This window comes from Erpetoichthys calabaricus, chromosome 7, assembly GCF_900747795.2.
Source record: "Erpetoichthys calabaricus chromosome 7, fErpCal1.3, whole genome shotgun sequence".
Taxonomy (NCBI): Eukaryota; Metazoa; Chordata; class Cladistia; order Polypteriformes; family Polypteridae; genus Erpetoichthys; species Erpetoichthys calabaricus.
The window spans coordinates 73,619,937-73,643,453 of NC_041400.2; the positions used below are offsets into that span (position 1 = coordinate 73,619,937).

A 23,517-nucleotide genomic window follows, 5' to 3' on the forward strand; every position below is an offset into this window, starting at 1 on the left:
ATGAAATGGCCTTTATTGAAAAGACATATATGAAATTGAAAAAGAAATACAAAATAAAGTACAGGACTTTCTTACTGAAAAAACTACAAGTTGCAACAAGGAAGGCACTTAATTGTCTTATATTAACTACTGATGAACATAAATATTGTGCATATTTAATTTTTTCATAAACATACATTTTTGGATAATTATACAGCACACCTATGAAAATAATTAGAGCAAACATTGATCACTTTCAGAAGTATTTTATACTTTGCCGGTTTGCCTTTTGGCATTACATAGAATGCCTAGGAAATGTTTGAAATTTTAATAATTTCACATTTTGACGTGCCATTATCGACATTGTATAGATTTCTTAATCATTTTACACAATGCCAAATTTCCACATTGATGGTAATATATAATTACAGCACTGTTGCCTTTAGAACTCTGATAAATCTCAATAAAAAAAAACTTCAACAGTTAACTAAACCAGCTGAATTGGGTGACTTGAAAATCTTTTCTAAGAGAGCAATGATGAAAAAGTCAAAGTCATCTCAGCTGATGATAAACATCAATTAAGCACAGCAGTTAACCATCAGCAAATCAAGGAACGTAATTACATTAAAGACCCATGCCAACCACTGCAGGAATTCCTTTCTCCCCAGTGCAATACAGCATTTGTCAAAGACATTATAGATAAAGAATATATTGTCAAATGCAGTTAGCATATTTAATTTATGTGATGTAAATGTAATTTTTTTATTTTGTGAAATTGTTAATCTGTCATTTCTGTATTTTTATTTGTGTCTCTTTGGATGCCACTAAGAAGAGATATCACATGTTTTCTTGTTTCTACATGACTCAATATAAAAAAAAAACCTGAAACTTTCATTTTAATTTGGATACTCTACATCCTATTTGTTGGGTACATTATATCAGTCTGCCATAACAGTACCAGAACTGTGTTACAAGTTTTTATAATGTCTGTAAAGAAGAATCTTATTTGAATGAATGTGAACTCAAGCCATTATCTATGGCCCCAGACAGTCTCTCACATTTTTTAATTTATACTTTTTTTGATTGACAGGAGAATTCAGACTAAACTGGAGGCTGAGGAACGGAGAAGGGAAAAGGCCAAATGGGTGAGTTACTACTAATGAGGAAGGTGTGAGAAACTTTAACACATATTTTTGATGCACTCCTCTGATGGCTTTCTTAAGTGGCATACCACCAGCAGTAAATCAATAAACTGAATGTCAGTTCTTCCTATGAAATTTGTAAATGGCCAGTTGACAGTTGTGAGCATGGCAGCAAGTGGAATGGTGACATGCATCAGTTTTAAGAAAAATAACACTAACAATTGCCTTCAATGTTTTGAGAGACCAAAATTTTTGGAATTCTGTCGCCATGGGTCTGAATGTTTCTTGTGTGAATCTTCACATTTCTATTGTCAGTGACCACTGGGTTTTCTGTGTGGAGACCTGAGATAAAACAGTCCTTTATACAAATTTTTATTTTGTCACAAGCCTACACCAAATCTATGGTAGCTAGTAAAGCTGATATTGTAGAAAATCTTGACTGCTGGGAGCTTTTTATTGAATATGAAAATTTAGTTGGATAACTTAGTTGCTGTGATCAAGAAAGGGGCAAACTTGTGGTGCAGTGGTAGCACTATTGCCTCTCAGTAAGGAGACCTGGCTTCACATCCCAGTTCCTCCCTGCATGCAGTTTGCTTGTTTCCACTGTGTCCATGTGAGCTTTCTCTGGGTGCTTCGGTTTTTTTTCCATAATCCAAAGACATACAGGTTAGGTGAATTGGTGAAACTAAATTGGTGCTAGTTTGTAGTTGGTGTGTGCAGTGGACTAGCACCCTGTCCAGGATATGTTCCTGCCTTGCACCCTGTGTTAGCTGGGGTAGGCTCCAGTATACCCATACCCTGTTTAGGACTAAGCAGTTTAGAAAATGACTGGCTGACTGACTGAAGTCAGTCTGAAGGAATTATGTATGAGAATGTGCTCCACAAAAGACTAGCATCCTGTCCAGGGTTGTTCTGCGTCAGTCTATCACAATAGAGTAGCTGGGTTAAATAGTTTTGAAGATAAATGAATCAGAAAGTATTCCCAGGTGGTTTACTTTCTATTCCTCAAGTAAATTTCAGGACCTGCAGTGCTTTCTCTTTGCTATCTACAGGTAAAAATTGTGTTCCTAGGGGTTCAGTAATGGGGCCATTACTTTATATTCGTATATGTTGCAATTAGAAGATGACATTAATAAACATAATATTAATTTTAATTTAGATATTGATGATATTCAGCTTTATCAATAACCATTTTAGTGGTTGCTATTTCAAAAATAGCAAGATTATAGTGGCAACTCCTACTTAGAGGGCTTTAACTTTATTTTAGATTAATCCATGCCACGTTCAGCTGTTAACCTAGACACTTATGTATCAGTTGTTACAATTCTCCATTATTTAAATCCTTCTGTCTTCATCTTAAAAATAATCCACAATAGTCATGATTTATTTGTAGTAGTGATACATAACTTTTATTATTTGTTTGGTTTGTTCAATTGTTTCAGTTAATTGTTGTCTTTTTACATAATTGTGAGTTGTTCCCTATGTAAAAAATAATCATCTATTGAAATAGAATGAGGAAGATGATTGACAGCTGCAAACCCTTTCAGGTGGAACTTTCTGTTACCATTAATGAAAAGTGAAGCAAAATGACACCTTTTATTGGCTAACTGAACAGATTTCAATTACTACTGTATTACAGACATGCAAGACACCAAAATGTTTGTTTAAAAAAATTTCCAGTTCATTTCTATATATAGACGATGTTAGAGCTCAGTTCCCTCTCTCTCTACCTTCATCTCATTCTTTATACTCCGCCACCTTGAGTTTACTTTCAAATACATTTTTTGATGACTGCTACCAATGTTAAGAGACTTCCAGATTCTGTCTAATCACAGTTCTATAGAAAGGCATTTCTCTGATTTTTATAGGAAAAGACTTCACATCATGGAACTCTGACTGGTTGTTTTGTTTTATTTTGGCTCATTCACTTCTGTCATATTTTTGCTTTCACTTTACTTTATGTGGCTTCAGCATTTTCAACTATCTTCTCAGTTGCTGTTAGAACCTGGACTTTATGTAATGTTTATTTGGTGGGATATTTTTTCTGTGTATAGTGTTTATTTTTGTAAACGTCTAGTGTATGTATACATTTGTCCATTTTTTTTTTTTTTATTAATGGACTGTATATCTTGGGTCACTTTATAGTAGTTATGTTAATATTCACCTTGTTCTCCAAAATATTAATTGTTCGCCTTTATATTTTGTTTTTTTACCATCTTTTAACTGTCACTTTTAGAATGAGAATGGGAAAGTTACTGTAAGCAGAGTACTTGTAAGCCTAATTCATGCTTCGTGACCGCCAGCCAAGGCATTTTGAGCGAGTTGTTATATATTGATATCCAAAATATAGAGAGGCTAGTTTATTCTTTGTGTCAAGCAGAATTAACCTTTTTAATGCTCTATTGTTAGCCTGCTGAAATTGTTCTATTACTACTTTAGAGGTATTTGAAAACATGACTGAAAAGATCACAGCTATAAATGTTATTATGGAGTTACTTCAATTTTACCAAAAGTTACTATGAAAATGACTTCTGCCACTAAACTAAAGTTTTCTTTTTGGTCTACCTCAGGAGCAGCAGCAGCGAGAACATGAAGAAGAAATGAGAAACAGGTATCGTCGGAGTGAATCCATTGAAAAGGCAGCGGTAAGAAATGTTCAGTGTCTGTAGTGCAGTGTTTAGTATGGGGAAATATTCTGTGACACTGTAGGCCAGTGCAATGGAAAAGGGCAACAGCAGGCCCTAAAATGACTTGTGAATGCAAAAGATGTGAGGTTTCACAGCCAGCAAAAAAAAAAAAATCATGATTTTATTTTTAATTTATTTTTTGCCTCATCTTTTACTATACACACTTCTGCTATCACCTTCTTTCATTTAAGGCACATTAGTGGAGGACAGGAGAATAAGTATGGACACTAGTAAAGGACTTTGTTGAGTTGTGTAAATTGAACCACCTACGCCTCAACATCAGTAAGGTAAAGGAGACAAACGTAGACTTCAGGAGGGTCAAGCCCACTCTGTCTTTGATTCTCATTGATTGTAAAGAAGTGGACATGGGGAGGACATACAGATACCTTGAGTGCATTTGAAGAATAGGCTTGAGTGGAGTATCAACATGGAGTCTGTATACAGGAATAGTCACAGTCTATTTTCTGAGGAGGTTGAGGTTGTTTGGTGTGTGCATTCTTAAATACATTCCACCAGTGTGTGGTGTGCTGGAGAAGAAACATTAGTGCTGGTGATGTCAACAGACTAAATAAACTGATTAAAAAGACTAGTTTAGTCATAAGAGTCTGGCTAAACTCACAGAAGGATGTAGTAGAACAGAGTTTACTCCAGAAGCTTCTTACTATCCTGGATAATGAATTTCACCCCCTGTATGAGATTTTGTCTGAATAGAGTACATTTAGTAACTGATTGAGACAAGTGTGTTGCTCAAAGAAGAGCTGTGTAAGGTTGTTTCTTCCCTCAGCCATTTGGCTTTACAGTATAATGAGTCATAAGGTAGTACTTGTTCCCCTGTTTGCTAAATATTTGCTTAATACTGACTTTTCTTTCCATTATTTCAGGAAGCTGCAGCTCTGGTGTCACAGAGAACCATGAATCCACGTGAATTTTTCAGACAGCTCTCCTCCTCCTCCTCCTCCTCTACTTTTTGTACCTCTCCCAGAAGTCCTGGAACACCTACTTCAGGTAAGCATTCTGTCAAAACTTTTTAGGTCCTTTTATTATGAGAAACATGGTGGAAAAAAATGAAGGGAAGATATTTTCACCACAAACTCCAGGAACTATAGAGTGCTTCTCCATCTTAAGTATTGTAACTAATTCAGATATTACAAGGTACTTCATGAAATTCTTTTAATATAGTCATTTCAAATATGGTCAGACTTGGAAAAGCAACTGATATGGTCACGGCATAGTTTGAAAAAGAAAAGTACAGAAAGGAAATGTTAGTACAGTAATATAAAGATAAAAGGCACACAATTACACATATAAATGGTATAATGGAACAGTGTCTAGATTGAATGCCTCTCACCTCCAGGAGACTGGGTTCAGAGATTTCTAAACGTCTTGTAGTTTTCAGTTTCACTGAAGTTGCAGTTTATTGTTTCAACTCTTAGTGATGCATAGAACTGCACAACCTTTCACTGTAGCATTTTGGACAATATGTTAGCATACTTAAGGTCATAACTTCTATGTCCAGAAAAATAGGAACAGATGAAGTTTCAACTCATGTGATGTCTGATGCAGCACTTCCATCCATCCATCCATTATCCAACCCTGATGCAGCACATAAACTCAAAAATCTGCAATTGCCAAGCCATCCTAAATTTATGAGAAATGCTCATAAATTGAGCATTGTGCTAACACAGAATAAGTATGTTGATATTAAATGTCATTTAATTATTCTTAGAAATAAAGAGGAAACTAACAAAACAAAAAATGACTAGTATAAATTTGTGATGCCAATTAACCTAATCAGCTTTTCCTTGAAGTTCTGGAAAAAAATGTGTTAATACAAGAGAAAAAATGAGCAAATTCTACAAGATCAAGCATAATTCCTAGGAATTAACTGTCTGATTAGGTATAAATAACACAGGAAAACTGATAGGCCACTGTGAACATCACAATGGCTTGACTTAAGATATGCCAAGGTGGATGAAAGTGTACCACTTTGGCAATTATATGGCTATGTCTGTCTCAAAAGTTAACATAAATGATTATGGAATTTTGTTTGTTTTGTAAGGTGAGCAGTTTTCAAAGTGTCTAGAATTTTGATAAACTGTGAATAAGTGAGTTTCCCTTCATGATTACTTGATTACAGCCTGATTACCACTGTACACATCTGCCTTAAAATTGTTTTCCACCAGCAAGGGGAGCTTTCAACTCGGTAAAATTAGCTTTGATCCATCTTGTGGAAAATTTTTTAAAAAGTTGTATATATTTTTGGTATCTTACTGCTTCATATTTACAGTTGCTCAGCTATTGTTCAGCTTCTTGTCCCTAGTTTAATTGTTATCACATTATGTCCTTGAATACATTGCTCTAAAAATACAGCATATCAGTGTGGATAAGAATAGTAATATTGCAAATGAAGCTTTCTTAATTTGCTGTTATTTTCCTTTCAACAAAGAGGACATCTCTAAGGACCTTACTTTAAAGATGTATTGTCCTAATGAACATAATGAACTTTTCATTTACTGATATTTTTTTCTTTTTAGGAAAAAGCCCCTTTCGACGTTACCAGAGGAGTCTTACTGACACAGCTTTTATTTTTGGCAAGCCAGAGAGCCCTATCTCTCCAAGGAGTCCCAAACCAACATCACCTGTCTTTCATCCCAGCAGCCCCTTTAGAAAAGCTTCCTTAACAGATACTAACTTTAAAGAAGCAACTATATCACTCAGCAGGCCGACCAGGGCTGAGACCAGCTGTTATGAAGGTATCTCACAACCTCAGAATGAAGTCCAAGCACAAGAGAATAGTCTTGCACAACCCAGTATTCCAGCCCCTCTTCACCTGGTCTCGGGGGCTTTCAGTGCCAGCCTAGTAATGTCAAACCCTGACATGCCACTTACGCCTCCCCCCACAATAACATCTAAGAGTACGAGCCTTCACCTCACAAATCCTGCCTCTTCTTCTTCCTCTGTTGTAGCCACTGCCAGCCTTGAACCCACACCTCCTGCTACGCCTCCCCCTACCCAGTCAGTTAGCTGTAGTTTTGCTCATGCCACACTGTCTTCTGCTAACACAGCTAGTGCCAACCTTGTCCAGATACCTCCTGACACAATTGTTTCCTCCAACACAGTCAGTGCAAACCTCATTCTCACAGAGCCTTCCTCTCTTACTGCTTCTCCCCCTGCCTCTTCTATAGTTAGCAGCCATGTTGACCAGACACCTGTCGTATCATCTTCCAGTACCGTACTGAAACAAGATAGTACACCATTCAAATGTGAGCTCATTGACCATAATCAACTGTCTGTCTTTGATACTGGCACCAGTGTTACAAATGTGAAATCATATGATACAACTCACACCTCAGTGCAAAACAATGGTAAGTATTTGTTTTATGTTTTCACCCAGTTAGAAAAGTACTCCAATAGCAATATAGGTATATTAAGAGAATTTCAATCTTAATTTAATTTAAAATTGAAAATAACTAACCTTTTCCTTTCAGGGTGGTTTCAGGCTAGTTTAGATGTGAGTATTAGACTGACATTCAGATTTGGATTCCAAAGAAGATCTAAGGGCCAGTTTATACTTCATGCTCAGTAAGTGTACACGTGCACATTATGGCTGTCACGCGTTCCCAGCGTTCATTTGATGCGTCCTCTGAGCACATCGTCAGAAATTCACGCAACTTGTGCGTGAGTTGCAGTACCAGCAAAAAGTCAGGGGGTCAGTGTGATCAAGTTAGAATGTGACGTCCGTCTCTGTTTACTATCTATATTGGACAGGAAGCCACTTTGTAGATCCTACAGGATAAATGTGCGTGCTTCGATGTTTGATGAATGGTTCGATGTGGTGAAGCAAAATGCCGACATACATGGTGCTTTTATATTCAAGCTTCCATATTCCCCAACATAATGACACGATGCGTGGTAAACGTCTCATATACCATGTTCTGTGCCATCATTTTTTTTTTTTTTTTTTTGTACCTTCACAACAGCATCAGAATGTATGCCAGCAAATGTCACCTTAAAACCGTCCCAGTTATTAATCGTTATGTGCTTCTGGGGTTTCCTCTTGAACTGACAGCAGCAGTTGCCACAGAGAACACTGATATTCCAGCTGTCTGCAGATTTAGAATCCTTAGATTTATACTTTGATATCACATTCGTGATGTCACATTCGTATGTATGTATTCAGTATGTATGTTACATTTTAAAGATAAGTCGTTAACTTCATTTAAATAATGAATACTGTTAATAATTACACATGTGGTGGTGGCACGGTGGCAGAGCTGTAGCGCTGCTGCCTCGCAGGGATTCACGTCCCTGGTGTTTTCCTGGTGGGTTTCCACAGCGTGCTCCAGTTTCTTTTCAAAAACATGAAGGTTTGGGAATTCGTTGAAGCTAAAATGACGCTAGTGTATGTGTATGCTTGTGTTCAGCTTGCAATGAGTTGATGCCCCGTCCAGGGATTGTTTCTGTCTCACGCCTGATGCTTGATGGAATGGGTGCATCCCTGTATTAATGGATGTAATCATTAAACATCCTTTTCATAGATATTATGGCAAGGTGTCCTCAGAATTTAATGGATGTTTCAGGCAATTCACAACCCACCAAAGCTGAATGTTTTCTCGCCATGATGATATCTTGCACTGCTACCTGGTGGAATCTTCCAGATTTATGTAAAGTACATGTGAAAGTATAAATAGTACAACACTTGCATAGCAGTAGCGTCCACTGGAGCACACGTCGCAATAAATATAGACCCGGCCTAAGGAGGTGATGTGATTTGGAGGTGGCACTAAATGGAACAGCCAGTAATCAAAGGCTAAAACATGACCAAGGTCACAATGAAAAATCAGACAATGTCCTGGCACTAATGTCTTCTTGACAGCACCATTCTCTAGCATAAGGGAGGTGCTAAACAATAGAAGAGAGTAGATATGAGGTTAGGGATCAGTAATGGGTCAAAATAATGGATAGAAGTCACAGAAACAAAGTTAAAAAAAAAATCAAAGGTAATTTCATTATCCTGATTTAATTTCTCCTAAATAAACTACAAAGACATTTATTTATTCATTATTTATTTATCGAGAGAAATCAATTTTCAGGTATCAGTTTCACCATGTTGTCATTTATTAAAGGGACTGTGTTGTGATGTCACACATTAAGATGACAACAATCACGAGTAAGCAATGGTCATCGGCAGTATAAACAAATGGTACTGCCTTTGAGCAACAGAAGTCCCAAGATGTCACTAGAATAAAATCATAAATATAATGTTAAAATATTCAACATACAAAAATAAATAAATAAACAAAGCTGCATAATAAGACCTGTACAAAATATGTCCAAAAAACAAATTTATTAGCATCTAAAACTATTCCCCATTGTGTGTTAAGGTTGACTAACCAAGTACTGCAAGTGTGGCTTACTGCTATGAGCTTCACTGTAACAATCACTGAATGTGGGAAGAGGTGTGTTTTCAGTTCAAAAGCTGGATTTTGTATGAACATGCTTCAGGAACGTGCAAAAGACTATTTTCAGGGTTGGTTTATTTAACAATAATGCGTTTGAAACATTTTGAGTATGTGACAGGGTCCTGACATTAAAATAATGCAACATTCTTTAATGGTTGTTTCAATGTTTGTTTGCTGTTGTTCATTTTGAAACCCACTATATCAGGAATTTAGTTGTGACTGTTTGCCATGAAAACATGAGATTAATAATTTTTTCTCCACTCCTTTATCTTTGACTGAGTAGTCAGTCAGTATGAAATAAGGCTGGATGAATCTTAGATGATTCATTTTCTAAAGTAACAAAATTAAGAAAAACGATTTGAGGGACATGTTTGAAACTTTTTTTTTTCTTTTCAATGGATTACTGTTGTACATAGTTAAATGTAAGTTTATTGTTGATGAACTTTTTTTTATTTTACAGAATTTATGAAATATGAAAGTGAATATGCTCAGCAGGAAAAGTTTCAGGAAGCAGGCATGTCTTCTGGGGAGCACTGTCTTGTACAATGGGAAGAGAAACACAGTGATGTTAAATGTAGATCAGAAAAAGATAACACTGAACTTTGGACAGAGGAGAAACAAGATGTGGAGCAAAACGACACAGCTCAACCAGCAGGTATTTTTCATCTTATGTTTAATTTGGGCATCACCTTTATGTTGATAAAGTTTGTTTAATGCCTTGTAGCAGTAGAGGTATCGATCCACCAGTGGAACCCTCAGGTACCACTCCAAACACCAGGTAAAAATACAAGACTCTTTTATTTTGTAATCACGTGCACAAAGCACCCTCCACTCCACACTACTCATATAATAAACCAATCACTAATCAAATACAATTCCTCCACTCTCAGACACTTTGCCACCCTACCTCCCAGCTCAGCTCGGTGTCTGGGCTTTCCCAGAGTCCTTTTATACACCCTGACCCGGAGGTGTTTCTGCCCAACAGTCCACAATTCCTTGTTCCTTCCGGGTCAGGGTAAACAGTCCTTTTCTTCAACCTGGAAGTACGTCATCTCTCCTGTTCACATGACCAGGACATACTTCCAGGTTATAGGGCACATATGAGTCCACGGGCCTCCCGACAGTGACTCCCAGTGGTCCCCAGGGTATCCAGCAGGGCTGTGTATAAAAACTGCATAGTCCATGAGGCCCTGCTGGAATTCGGGGCCCGTCCATGCTGTCGGGAGAGCTCCTCCTGGCGGCCTGGGGGTGAGGTCCGGAATATAAAGCAGGCAATCCATCACAATTCCCCCCCCCCCCCCACCCCCTTAGCGACGACAACTGGGGCGGAGCATCCAGTCGGGCCTCGGCCGTGTTGTCTAGGTCCCCCAGAGAACCTAGGGGGAACTGTGTAGCAGTTGTTCCTCCGTTCCCCTGTCCTCCAAGGACAACTTCGCCAAACGTGGCCCGGCTGATGACAGTTGTAACACCGCCGTCGTCCTCCCGGTTGTCTTTCTCCCCGAGACTGGAAACATCTCGGGAATTCTGTCAACTCCGTCCTTTCCTCTGCCAAGGGGGGTTTTACGGCCGCCTCGCTGCTCTCAGCCCGTCTCTCCATCTTGTCAGGAGACCCACGTTTTACTTTGGGGATCTCCTGCTTACTCTGGGGCTTGGGCACAGCTGGGGACTCTCTACTGGAAAAAGAGAGCCCCTTTGCTGTCTGCACGCCCTTTGACTTCTGTTTTTTAGGAGGCGGCGTCATCAGCACCGTATCACTCCGGGTAACACCACTTATGAGCTGTACCGGTTTGATCGGCACTTCCTCCGCTCCTCCTGTTAGTAGCGGCAACTCCCTCATCACGCGGGTCGGGATCTTGAGGTCTGCATCGCTCCGGGAAGCCGTCTCGCACAGCTGTCCCAGTTCGCTCGGTCCTTCCCCCGACCACTCAGTCACCATACCACGCTCCACTGTCAGGCACACAGCGGTTTGGCACCCGCTACTTATTAACTGCGGGGCCGGATTGCACTGTGTCCCTTTATTATATCCAGTACGGCTTAGGCTTACCTGTACCGCCGAATCCACCAAGACCGGGGCTTCTCGGCCTAATCGCCACAGGTATTCTTGTAGTCCTTTTAGCGGCGCCTCGGCTGTAGCTCCCAGCTCCTCAACACGTTCCTTCAGCTCCTTTAAAGCCTGAAAGAAAGTATATACGGGCTCGAGGTACTTCTCGAGGACCCACACGTCCACAAAGTTATTTACTTCGGCCGGAGGTAAGTTCGCTTCCTCATTTTCCTTACCTGCCGGCCGGGAGCCAATGAGCACGTCCCCTCTGGGCACGTGTTCGGCTGGGTCGCGCAAAGGCTCTTGGGAGTTGGAGTCTTAAGAGGGACGGCTGGCTGCTCCGAGCCGACTGAGATCTGCCTTTTTTTCTTTAACGGCAGACCCTTCAGTCACATCCCGCCCCTCTTTCTCTTTATTTAAGTTCGGCGATGCTTTGCTCGCTTCCCCCTTCCCCTTCAAGGAGTTCGGATTCGTTTGGGAGAAGACGATCTCACCGACAGACCGCAATTGACCTTCTCCTTCCCGGCATCCACCGCGCGAGGTCACGCGACGTGTGTCGGCGAATAAACAGGTCCCATCCTGGTCAGGTGACTTTGTGTTTTGATGACGTTTTACCCAGCCTGCACCAGGATAGTCCATGTGATCGTCGAGGCGCCCCAGCTGTAATTCCATAGACTCCTCGTCTTCGTGGCCATCTTGCCAAGGTGTGAGGCATGTGTCTTTCTTATATGGTAACCCGAATCGCTCGGCTTCTGTAAAAGAAGAAAACACAGTTCCTTGCGCCTCGGGTTTTGTCGTGACACATACCTCCGACATATGATGGGTTGTTTCAGGCTCCAGTACAGTCATCCGTTCACTGCTCTGTTTGTGCCTTAGCCCCCGTTCTCTCATTATGTCGATCTCGGCTCTGGTTTCCGCAGGAAATGTGGTGGCCACATTTCTGTGAGGTTCTGTATCATCTGGGCTCGCCCATTCTTCCTCATGGACTTTTTCCCCATCTCGAACCAGTACGAGACAAGACTCATCACCGTTGCAGCGCTCTCTATAGTGGGTGGTGTTTGCACCTTCGTGTGTTGAAGCGGGACCTTCTTAGGGTCGTCTGCATACACAGTATTTAATTGAATTACAGGTCCCCTGCCAACAGACGGCCAGAGAATCCTGCAGACTACACCAGTGTAGCAGTAGAGGTATCAATCCACCTCTTGAACCCTCAGGTACCACTCCAAACACCAAGTAAAAGTACAAGACTCTTTTATTTTGTAATCACGTGCACAAAGCACCCTCCACTCCACACTACTCATATAATAAACCAATCACTAATCAAATACAATAACTCCACTCCCAGACACTTCGCCAACCTACCTCCCAGCTCAGCTCGGTGTCTGGGCTTTCCCAGAGTCCTTTTATACACCCTGACCCAGAGGTGTTCCTGCCCAACAGTCCACAATTCCTTATTCCTTCCGGGTCAGGGTAAACAGTCCTTTTCTTCAACCTGGAAGTACGTCATCTCTCCTGTTCACGTGACCAGGACGTACTTCCAAGTTGTAGGGCACATACGAGTCCACGGGCCTCCCGACAGCGACTCCCAGTGGTCCCCAGGGTATCCAGCAGGGCTGTGTATAAAAACTACATAGTCCATGAGGCCCTGCTGGAATTCGGGGCCCGTCCATGCTGTCGGGAGAGCTCCTCCTGGCGGCCTGGGGGTGAGGGCCGGAATATAAAGCCGGCAATCCATCACAGCCTCTAATATGTTAAATTAATAGTGCAATTAATTGCTATAAAGGTTGCACTTACATTTTTCTCAGATGTAAACTGAATCTTAGTTGTCATTATATCTTTTGTTTCATGATCCAAACAAAGGTAACATGAAATAAAGCTGGTTATCCATGAGAGCACAATTGGAAAACTACTGGAATTGACAGTTTACACTCTCTGTGCAAGAGATTTTCAACCCTATCTTGTATTTTTACAGATAAAGAAAATGTCAGTCTGTTGATGGAGAAGCTCGAGATGGTAAATGAGAAGAGGTTGGAAAGCAAAGAGGCAGAAGACAAGAAGGAATACTTGCATCAGAATACAGAGAGTTCAGTTCTTGTGCCTTTGCTGGACACCATTTTGTCTCAGGAGAATTGTCCCAGTTTTGAAAAACAGATTGAAGCTGTGGAAGAGTTACAAACACAAATTGAATCTGTGGCTCCCATACAGAGGCAGGTGGAGGAAGTGCATGAAAGGAGTTCTGGCAATGAAGAAAACAGAGATGAGGAGAGCATTCTTACAGAAATAAAAAATGTGATTTTCGTGCAGCAGCAATTTCCAACCACAGATATGAAACTTATTCAAGAATATGAAGAGGAGAGAGAAGAAGAAGATTTACTGCCAGAATCTCACCATGGAATTATAATGCAGCAGCAGCTTCACACAGGATATGAATGTTTTTCTGGTGACAAAGAAGAGTGTGATGGAAAAGATGTTTTACAGATAGAAGCCAGCAACATATTTGTGCAGCAACAGTTTAAGACGATTGATGAAAGAGAATCTGAAAATGAAGATGAAAGTGATGGCGAAGATGCTTCACTGCCAGAAGTGCACAGTGTAATTCTTGTTCAACAACAGCTTAAGACACCTGATGAAAGAGGGTCTTTGGATTCAGAAGAAATTGACGATGAAGATGCTTCACAGTCAGAAGTGCACAATTTGGTAATTGTGCAGCAGCAATTAATGATGACAGATGAAATTAGATCTGAAAGCAAAAACAAAGATGCAGAGGGCAAACTACAAAATATAGATCTTGTGCAGCAACAATTTACGACACTGGAAGAGGAACTTTCCAGGAATGAAGAGGAAATTTTAAGTGAGGACATTGTTGAGGAAACAGGAAAGAAATGCTTTGTACAAAATTGGGAGAACAGGGTAGCAGAAACAGTCAACGAGATGAAGACCCCCAACAAAGAAAATATCCAAATAGAGGAAAGCTGTCATCAGCATAATGGCACACCAGGTACACACACTTTTGCCTTCACAAGGTTAGCAATTGTCTTCAGCCGTCAGTCATCCTTAGTAAGGTGAATCTTTAGATTTCAAAAATAACACAGTTGAGTCTTTCCTTTGCATATGTTCTTTGTTCATTATTCAGGTGAGGGAACAGCTTTTAAAATTCTCTCTCTTTTTTTTTTTTTCAAGAGAAACCAACCAAAACCATTTTTCTTTTTCCTGCAGAAGAACCAAAACAAACGGAATACTTAAAATAGCCCCAAACTCTTATGATTCTGGGTTATAGACATCCTAGAAGTATTCTTTGTTCTGTTTGAAGGTGCTTTTGGATTGGTCAAGTATTTTGTTGTTGTGATATAAATGTTACTTTGGAACTGCTGTTTCTTGTTTATTTTGATTGGCTGTGGCCAGATTGGTAATGCTGACAGCCTGTTTTACTACTATATGTTCAATGAGGACATGTGTTATCATCATGCGTCCACTTTAAAGATGGCTTTGTGCAGTTTACAGTGCAGGAAAGAATATAATTCAAAATAACATAATCCAGTGGTTTTGAAATCAGATGCCTTTAAACATTTAGATTAAAGGTACTCTAGCAAATGTGACTTTTTTTCACACAATCAGTTGTTAAAAAACATCAGTAACTTAAAAAGACTTACTTATCTGGTAACAGTGCTTACAGAAAAGTTTTAATAAAAATGGAAACAAATAAACCATACTTCTTTTTAATATGCTCCATTTTCAAACAGTTAATTAGTGGTAAGAAATACTAAATAAATCGATGCAAATTTATTTTGCACAACACACATTTTGTAATAAAGCACATTAACACATTTCAGGAATCTGAACTGAAGCATTGCAAATTTTCCTATTCCTTTACTTGGGCTTAAAATGTAAAATAACTGTTACATACAAAATTAGTAAAACATATTAGTATACAAAATAATTTCACAGTGAACTGGTTATTATGTTTTATTAATATGTTCGTTGCATACAGTATTTTCTCTAAATGATTATCATCGCAGGATCATCAAATTTAATTGTAATTTCTTGTATCACCTAATATTTTCTTTCAAAATACTTGAAGCAGACCAGCTCAGCAGTAGATTATGTCAAGTGCAGATCAAGAGGTTATGAAAGTTATTTGACAAGGTAATGTCCTGAAAGCACTAGCTCAGGCTCCTTCCCCTTCAGAAAGGTGACATTCCACGTCCCAAGAGCCAGCTTCTGTAGCCGAGGATCGGACCGCCAAGGTCCCCGCCTTCGGCCACCACCCAACTCACACTGCACCCGACCTCCTTGGCCCCTCCCATAGGTGGTGAGCCCATGGGAAGGGGGACCCACGTAGGCCTCTTCGGGCTGTGCCCGGCCGAGCCCCATGGGTGCAGGCCCGGCCACCAGGCGCTCGCCATCGAGCCCCACCTCCAGGCCTGGCTCCAGAGTGGGGCCCCGGTGACCCGCGTCCGGGCAAGGGAAAACGCCGTCCAAAATGGTTTTCCATCATAGGAGGTTTGTTTAACCGCTCTTTGTCTCATCCCTCACCTAGGACCAGTTTGCCTTGGGTGGCCCTACCAGGGGCATAAAGCCCCGGACAACAGAGCTCCTAGGATCATTGGGACACGCAAACCCCTCCACCACGATAAGGTGGCGGTTAAAGGAGGCTCTGGATGTTGTAGGACTGTCTTGGTTGACACGCCTCTGCAACATCGCATGGACATCAGGGACAGTGCCTCTGGATTGGCAGACCGGGGTGGTGGTCCCCCTCTTTAAGAAAAGGGATCGGAGGGTGTGTTCCAACTACAGAGGGATCACACTCCTCAGCCTCCCTGGAAAAGTCTATTCAGGGGTCCTGGAGAGGAGGGTCCGTCGGATAGTCGAGCCTCGGATTCAGGAGGAACAGTGTGGTTTTCGTCCTGGTCGCGGAACAGTGGACCAGCTCTATACCCTTAGCAGGGTCCTGGAGGGTGCATGGGAGTTTGCCCAACCAGTCTACATGTGTTTTGTGGACTTGGAAAAGGCATTCGACCGTGTCCCTCAGGGAATCCTGTGGGGGGTACTCCGAGAGTATGGGGTACCGGCCCCCTTGATAAGGGCTGTTCGGTCCCTGTATGATCGTTGCCAGAGCCTGCTCCGCATTGCCGGCAGTAAGTCGAACCCGTTTCCAGTGAGAGTTGGACTCCGCCAGGGCTGCCCTTTGTCACCGATTCTGTTCATAACTTTTATGGACAGAATTTCTAGGCGCAGCCAGGGCGTTGAGGGGGTCCAGTTTAGTGGGCTCAGGATTGGGTCACTGCTTTTTGTCAGGTTTGATGGAGATGGTTAGTGAATAGCTATTTTAAGGTCTTTCTAGAGGTATTCGATTAGGTTCAAGTATGGACTGTGGCTCTGCAACTCAAAAACATTCATAGAGTTGACCCTAAACCACTCCTTTGTTGTCTCTGCTTTGTGCTTAAGGCCATTGTTCTGTTTGAAGGTGAACCTTTAGCCCTGAGCACTCTGGAGTAGGTTTTCATTAAGGATGTCTCTGTACTTTGCCACCACCATACTTTACTGTTGAATAAGGTGATAAGCGAGTAGTGCCTGGTTTCCTCCAGATGAGATGCTTAGTGTTAAGCCCAAACATTTTAATCTTGGTTTCATCAGACCAGGGAATCTTGTTCCTCATAGTCTGAGAATCCTTTAAGTGCCTCCAAATAGCCTTTCATGTATCTTCTGGGCACTCTGCCATAAGGCTTGAATGAGCAGTGTTGTAGTTTTGATTGTCCTTCTGGCAGTTTCTTCTGTCTCCACACAGGTTCTCTGAAGCTCAGTCGGGGTGACCATAAAGTTCTTGGTCACCTTTCTTACAAATGCCCTTCACTCCTGATTGGTCAGTTTAGGCAGGCAGCTAGCTCTGGGAAGAGTTCTGGTTGTTCCAAACTTCGTTCATTTAAGAATTATGAAGGCCAGTGTGCTCTTGGGAAGTTTCAGTACTGCTAAATATTTTTGTAGCCTTTCCTTGATCTTTGCCCCAACACAATTTTGTCTCTAAGCTCTATAGGCAAGTTTGAGCATGTCTTAATCGTGTGCAGTCAATTGAATTTAACACAGATGTACTCCAAACAAGTTGCAGAAATGATGATGATCAATAGAACGGGATGTACCAGAAACAAAATTTCAAGTGTCATAACAAAGGGTCTGAATACTTGTGTGAATGTGATGTTTCAGTTTTTTATTTGTAACAAATTTAGCAGAAACTAAAATCCAGTTTTTTCTTTGTAATTTTGAAGTATTCAATGATATTTGATGAGGGAAAAATGAATTCAAATGATTTTAACACATAACAAATTGTGTAAAAAGTGAAGGGGTCTGAATATATCTGAAGGACACTGTACTTTATATGTATGTATATTGCTTATAAAATATAAAGTTGCTGTAATGAGCGGTAAGTAAAGAAATACTTGGAAAAATCCCTTATTAACAGAAACAGATATAACAATTCAGAGAGCACTGTCCCAAATCTATAAATCAAAACAATCTCGCCATAAACTCAAAAATGCAGAGCAGGCAGCCATGGTGGAAAGCCCAGGAAATACATTAAACAGTCACTTTACTGCTGTATTTAACCCTAATGAGAAGTGATGATTAGTATTCAGTGCTCAGAGGTGACATCTGATTTTATCCAGTGGTGATAATAAGTGGAAGTGAGATCTAGCCAGTTTGCTGAATGACTCTCTTCTCATGAAAATAGACCTTTCCTTTTAAAACATTGTGACCTGAAAGTTGATGACCTTAGCCCAGAACATTCCTCTCTGCCAAAGGGTTGTAAATCGCCAACAATCTCTATGCATATTATAGGAAACTAATTTTACAGGTTCAAAGTTTTAAGTACAGTACATCTAAAAGGCCAGTAATAACATTAACGAATTGTGCAACATATAGCCGTCATAAATAGTGAACTAAAATTCTAGAAGACATAATTGTGATATAACAGATACCATCAAGCAGAAATGGGACAACAATTTTAATTTCCATGTTGTGTGTATTTTTATTACTGTTCATCTGAGGACCTAAGCCTCCTGTCAAAATCAGACCAAAATCAGTGTGATCATAAATATCTAATAGTAATAAAAGCTCAAACTAAGATTTTAACTATATATATGATATGGTGAACTGAATTTCTTGCTACCACCATTTAATAAGTAAATGTATTTATTAACCTTTATTAATTATATCAAATATAAATCTTTGCATTTGTCAATTGGTTTACGTTTATTTGGTAATGTTGTTCTGTCCTGTGCAAAATTTGAGTTTTTTTCCTTGCATTTTCCCTTAAAGAAATGGATAGATCCTCTAGTAAAATTTTATCAATCATTTAATAGTGCAAATCTCCTTATTTATTTATTCAGTTGCTACAGTTAATTATTTGTGTATGAGAATCTTCTTCTTTCGGCTGCTCCCGTTAGGGGTTACCACAGCAGATCATCTTCTTCCATACCTTTCTGTCCTCTGCATCTTGTTCTGTTACACCCATCTCCTGCATGTCCTCTCTCACCACATCCATAAACCTTCGCTTAGGCCTTTTCCTCTTCCCTGGCAGCTCTATCCTTAGCATCCTTCTCCCAATATACCCAGCATCTCTCCTCTGCACATGTCCAAACCAATACAATCTCGCCTCTCTGACTTTGTCTCCCAACCGTCCAACTTGAGCTGACCCTCTAATGTACTCATTTCTAATCCTATCCATCCTTGTCACACCCAGTGCAAATCTTAGCATCTTTAACTCTGCTACCTCCAGCTCTGTCTCCTGCTTTCTGGTCAGTGCTACCGTCTCCAACCCTTATAACATAGCTGGTCTCACAACCGTCCTGTAGACCTTCTCCTTCACTCTTGCTGATACCCGTCTGTCACAAATTACTCCTTACGCTCTTCTCCATCCATTCCACCCTGCCTGCATTCTCTTTTTTACCTCTCTTCCACAATCCCCATTACTCTGTACCGTTGATCCTAAGTATTTAAACTCATCCACCTTCGCCAACTCTACTTCTTGCATCCTCACCATTTCACTGACCTCCCTCTCATTTACACACATGTATTCTGTCTTGTTTCTATTGACCTTCATTCCTCTCCTCTCTAGAGCATATCTCCACCTCTCCAGAGTCTCCTCAACCTGCTCCCTACTATCACTACAGATCACAATGTCATCAGCAAACATCATAGTCCGCGGGGACTCCTGTCTAATCTCGTCTGTCAACCTGTCCATCACTATTGCAAATAAGAAAGGGCTCAGAGCCGATCCCTGATGTAATCCCACCTCCAACTTGAATGCATCCATCACTCCTACCGCAGACCTCACCACTGTCACACTTCCCTCGTACATATCCTGTACAACACTTACATACTTCTCTGCCACTCCCAACTTCCTCATACAATACCACAGCTCCTGTCAAGGCACCCTGTCATATGCTTTCTCCAGGTCCACAAAGACGCAATGCAACTCCTTCTGGCCTTCTCTAAACTTCTCTATCAACATCCTCAGAGCAAACATTGCATCTGTGGTGCTCTTTCTTGGCATGAAACCATACTTCTGCTCACTAATCATTACCTCATTTCTTAACCTAGCTTCCACTACTCTTTCCCATAACTTCATGCTGTGGCTCATCAATTTTATTCCCCTGTAGTTACTGCAGTCCTGCACATCCCCCTTATTCTTAAATATCGGCACCAGTACACTTCTTCTTCACTCCTCAGGCATATTCTTACTTTCCAAGATTCCATTAAACAATCTGGTTAAAAACACCACTGCCATCTCTCCTAAACACCTCCATGCTTCCACAGGTATGTCATCTGGACCAACGGCTTTTCCATTCTTCATCCTTTTCATAGCTGTCCTTACTTCCTCCTTGCTAATCCGTTGCACTTCCTGATTCACTATCTCCACATCATCCAACCTCTTCTCTCTCTCATTCTCTTCATTCATTAGCCTCTCAAAGTACTCTTTCCATCTGTTCGACACACTCTCCTCACTTGTGAGTACGTTTCCATCTTTATCCTTTATCACCCTAACCTGCTGCATATCTTTCCCAGCTCAGTCCCTCTGTCGTATGAGTAGCAATATTTATACCTGTGAACATTCAGAACAATCCGCATTAGAGTCATATGTGAATATAAAAACGTTTCAATGCTGTAAATATTTGGATAATGCTTGACATTTATCGTTCAGCTTGTCTTTAGAACATGCCCATGTTTCTGAGAATGTGTACAATAATTAGTTTGTTTTAATGACAGGCATACTGTATTTCCTAAATGTTAAAGCCAGTCTCTAATGTTATAAAATTCTTTCCTCTTTTTGGACAATGTGTATAACAGCTATCTACCAGACTGATTAAAATGAAATATGCACATAATACTTAGAAGTAACAGATTCTGAGTTTTACAAGTTTAGTGCAGAGGGTGTGGAAATGAGCTGCTGAGGACGTCTGTCAAAATTACAATGACCAATGATTACTTCACAGTAGACAATGAGGTAAAACAAAGAGAAAGATAATTTTCACCTACTTAAAATGCTCTTTTCCTTTTTTTCTTTTCCTTTTTATTTATTATTTCACATTTTGCAATGTTTAATTTTTTGCTTTATTGCCACATGTCACAAAGACAATATAATTATTTTATGCACTTTAGTTGTATTAGTATATAACTAATATTATAAACTAGTATATATTAGTATATAAACCCACATATCATGGTTACCAAGTGTTTAGCACTGTGGTCTTATAGCTCCAGAGTCTTTGATACAAACTCCTGACCTTCACTGTCCATGCAGTCTTTGCACATATTCCAATATCTGTATGGGTTTTCTTTAAATTATTTCTCGCAATCCAAATGCGTGCAAATTAGTCAGAGCCAATGGGTTGGCATCTGCCTGCCTATGATTCCACAGATAAGACAAATATTGCGCTGCATCAAATATCTGAGCTCTCCATTTAAAAGCACACTTTAACAGTTTAGCATCAGCCAGTTTTAACATCTCTGGGTACACGGAAAAATATAACTGATGTTTTGTTGTTTGTGGATTTGTATGGCAGCAGAGAAGCAGCTTGGCAACAACCTAGGACATAGTGTGGCAGAGCATGAGTCAGTATACAAACAGAAACAAGAAGAAAGCGATGGTCAGATGAAACAAGCCAAGGAGTCTAAACTATTAAAAAAAACAAAAGAAACACCTAAACAGGACACTGTATGAGAATTTGCCTTTACTCTAGTTACGAATAAAACTGAATTTATGTGTGATCATCAGTTAAACTGTAGCCTAGTTGCCAAAGATGCTCCTAACCAGAAAAAAGCCATGTGGCTAGAGAGATTGGCTTAATGGCACAAATTGAAGAACAGAGGTGACAGCAAAGTGAAATACCATTATACCATTATAATACTTCAGAGCATTCCACCAGTCTGTGCTTTTTCTATACACAATTAGAATCTAATTAATATATTCATTGCTGATGAAAATTGATAAGTAACAATGGTTTGCCACATAGTAAACAATACAAAAAATCTTAAACTTGGAGCCGCATTGAGGTATTTGTCTAAATAAAATGAGCACTTCAGACCCACTGATGTACCAAGTATGTACGAGATGAAACTTTATCCCCTGCATACTCAGTGTCTTTTCATCAGTGTTATGATAAAATTCATGGTGCAATGTCTTTTTGTAATCTATGCAACATAAACATAGAGTTGTAATAAATTATTACCAATAACAAACGTTCTTGTCAAAATATAAAGACACATTGAAGCAGAGCGCATCTTTGCATCAATGGGTGCAAAAAAGGAGGCATTTGTGGATGGGACATCAGACTGTCATGAGTCTGAGGCTGATAAAATATAAGTTTCAGAGATTAAGAGGAGTATAGGAGTATCTAAAGGGAGGAGAGTCACCTTATTACAGAAAACACACTACAGTATTTCATATGCATGTGGCTGATACACCAACTCTGAGTGATTTAGATAGATAGATTTATGCTAATTCTAGATTGCCAATCTTTTGAGACTTTGAATTTTAAACTGTTAATTACACAGTAATAAAGATCTGCACATTTTCCAAGTTAGGGCGATAGTATGCTGTTTATTTATTGTGCATATTTGCACTTTGTGCATGGAGTTAGAACAGGAACAACATTCATTTGTGTGTTATAACAGAGGGTAGTGTCAGGAAGTGCATGTGGACTTAAGGGATACTGTAAGATCAGTATTTTTCAAGTCAAAGTTACTTCTTCACAATTACATATCTACTTATATAATACGCTACCGTGACTGTCTGTTTGTGAGCAAATGACACACCATCTGTGGTCTAGCGATCCACGTCCTGCTTACAGAGGAATTGAAGCATTACGCACATCTGAATCTGTTCCTTGGAGAGTTGCAGTCAGGGCAGCTGATGGAACGGTCCTTATGGATGACACTGCAGTTGTGACCCGCTGGCTACTTTGAGCAGTTGTTCAAAGCTGATCCTCCGGCTAGGGTGTTGGATATCTCTGGGTCCACGGTTCTTGAGGCTGATCCTCCAATTAGCTGTGAACCACCCAATGTCACTGAGATTGCACAGGTTGTGAACCAGCTGAGAGAGAGAAAAGGTTTCAGGGATCTGTGGTGTCCAGGGTGAACTTCTCCAGGCTGGTGGTAAGGCTGTCCTCCTGGCATTGCAAGCAATCTTTGCTTCCATTTGGTAGACTGGCATCATCCTAACTGACTGAAAAAATGGGACTTGTCGTCCCTATCTGGAAAGGGAAGGGTGATCGCCTGGATTGCAACAACTACAGGGGGATAACACTGCTATCGATGCTGGGTAAGGTCCTTGCTAGGGTCGTCTTCAATAGGATCCGTGATCACTTGCTCACCTACCAACGACCGGAACAGTCTGGTTTTACGCCTAAGAAGTCTACCATCGACCGCATCTTGGCACTGAGGGTTCTCATAGAGCACAAACGCAAATATCGGCAGTTTCTTTGCAGCCTTTGTTGATTTTTGCAAATCGTTCAACTTGGTTGATCGAGCTGCCCTTTGGGACATCCTGAGGATTCGCGGGATCCCCTCGAAGTTGCTGGATATCATGGCCTGCCTGTACACTGGTACTGTGAGTGCTGTGCAGATTTACTTACCCTGGCAGTGACATTCATGTCTCTGGTGACTTTTCCTATGAAGTCAATAGACGGATTGGGAGAGCAGGGGGGGGTCATGAG

General features: G+C 40.5%; 1 protein-coding gene across 1 annotated transcript in view; it reads left to right on the forward strand.

Annotated features, from left to right (window-relative positions):
- The window catches only part of si:dkey-40c11.2 (uncharacterized), a 208,753-nt gene that overhangs the window by 147,862 nt on the left and 37,374 nt on the right, over positions 1-23,517 (forward strand). The window contains exons 8-13 of the mRNA XM_028804660.2: positions 1,070-1,124; positions 3,692-3,766; positions 4,690-4,813; positions 6,343-7,173; positions 9,731-9,925; positions 13,284-14,309. Of these exons, the coding sequence (XP_028660493.1) occupies positions 1,070-1,124; positions 3,692-3,766; positions 4,690-4,813; positions 6,343-7,173; positions 9,731-9,925; positions 13,284-14,309 (2,306 nt within the window). The remainder of the gene's footprint in view (positions 1-1,069; positions 1,125-3,691; positions 3,767-4,689; positions 4,814-6,342; positions 7,174-9,730; positions 9,926-13,283; positions 14,310-23,517) is intronic.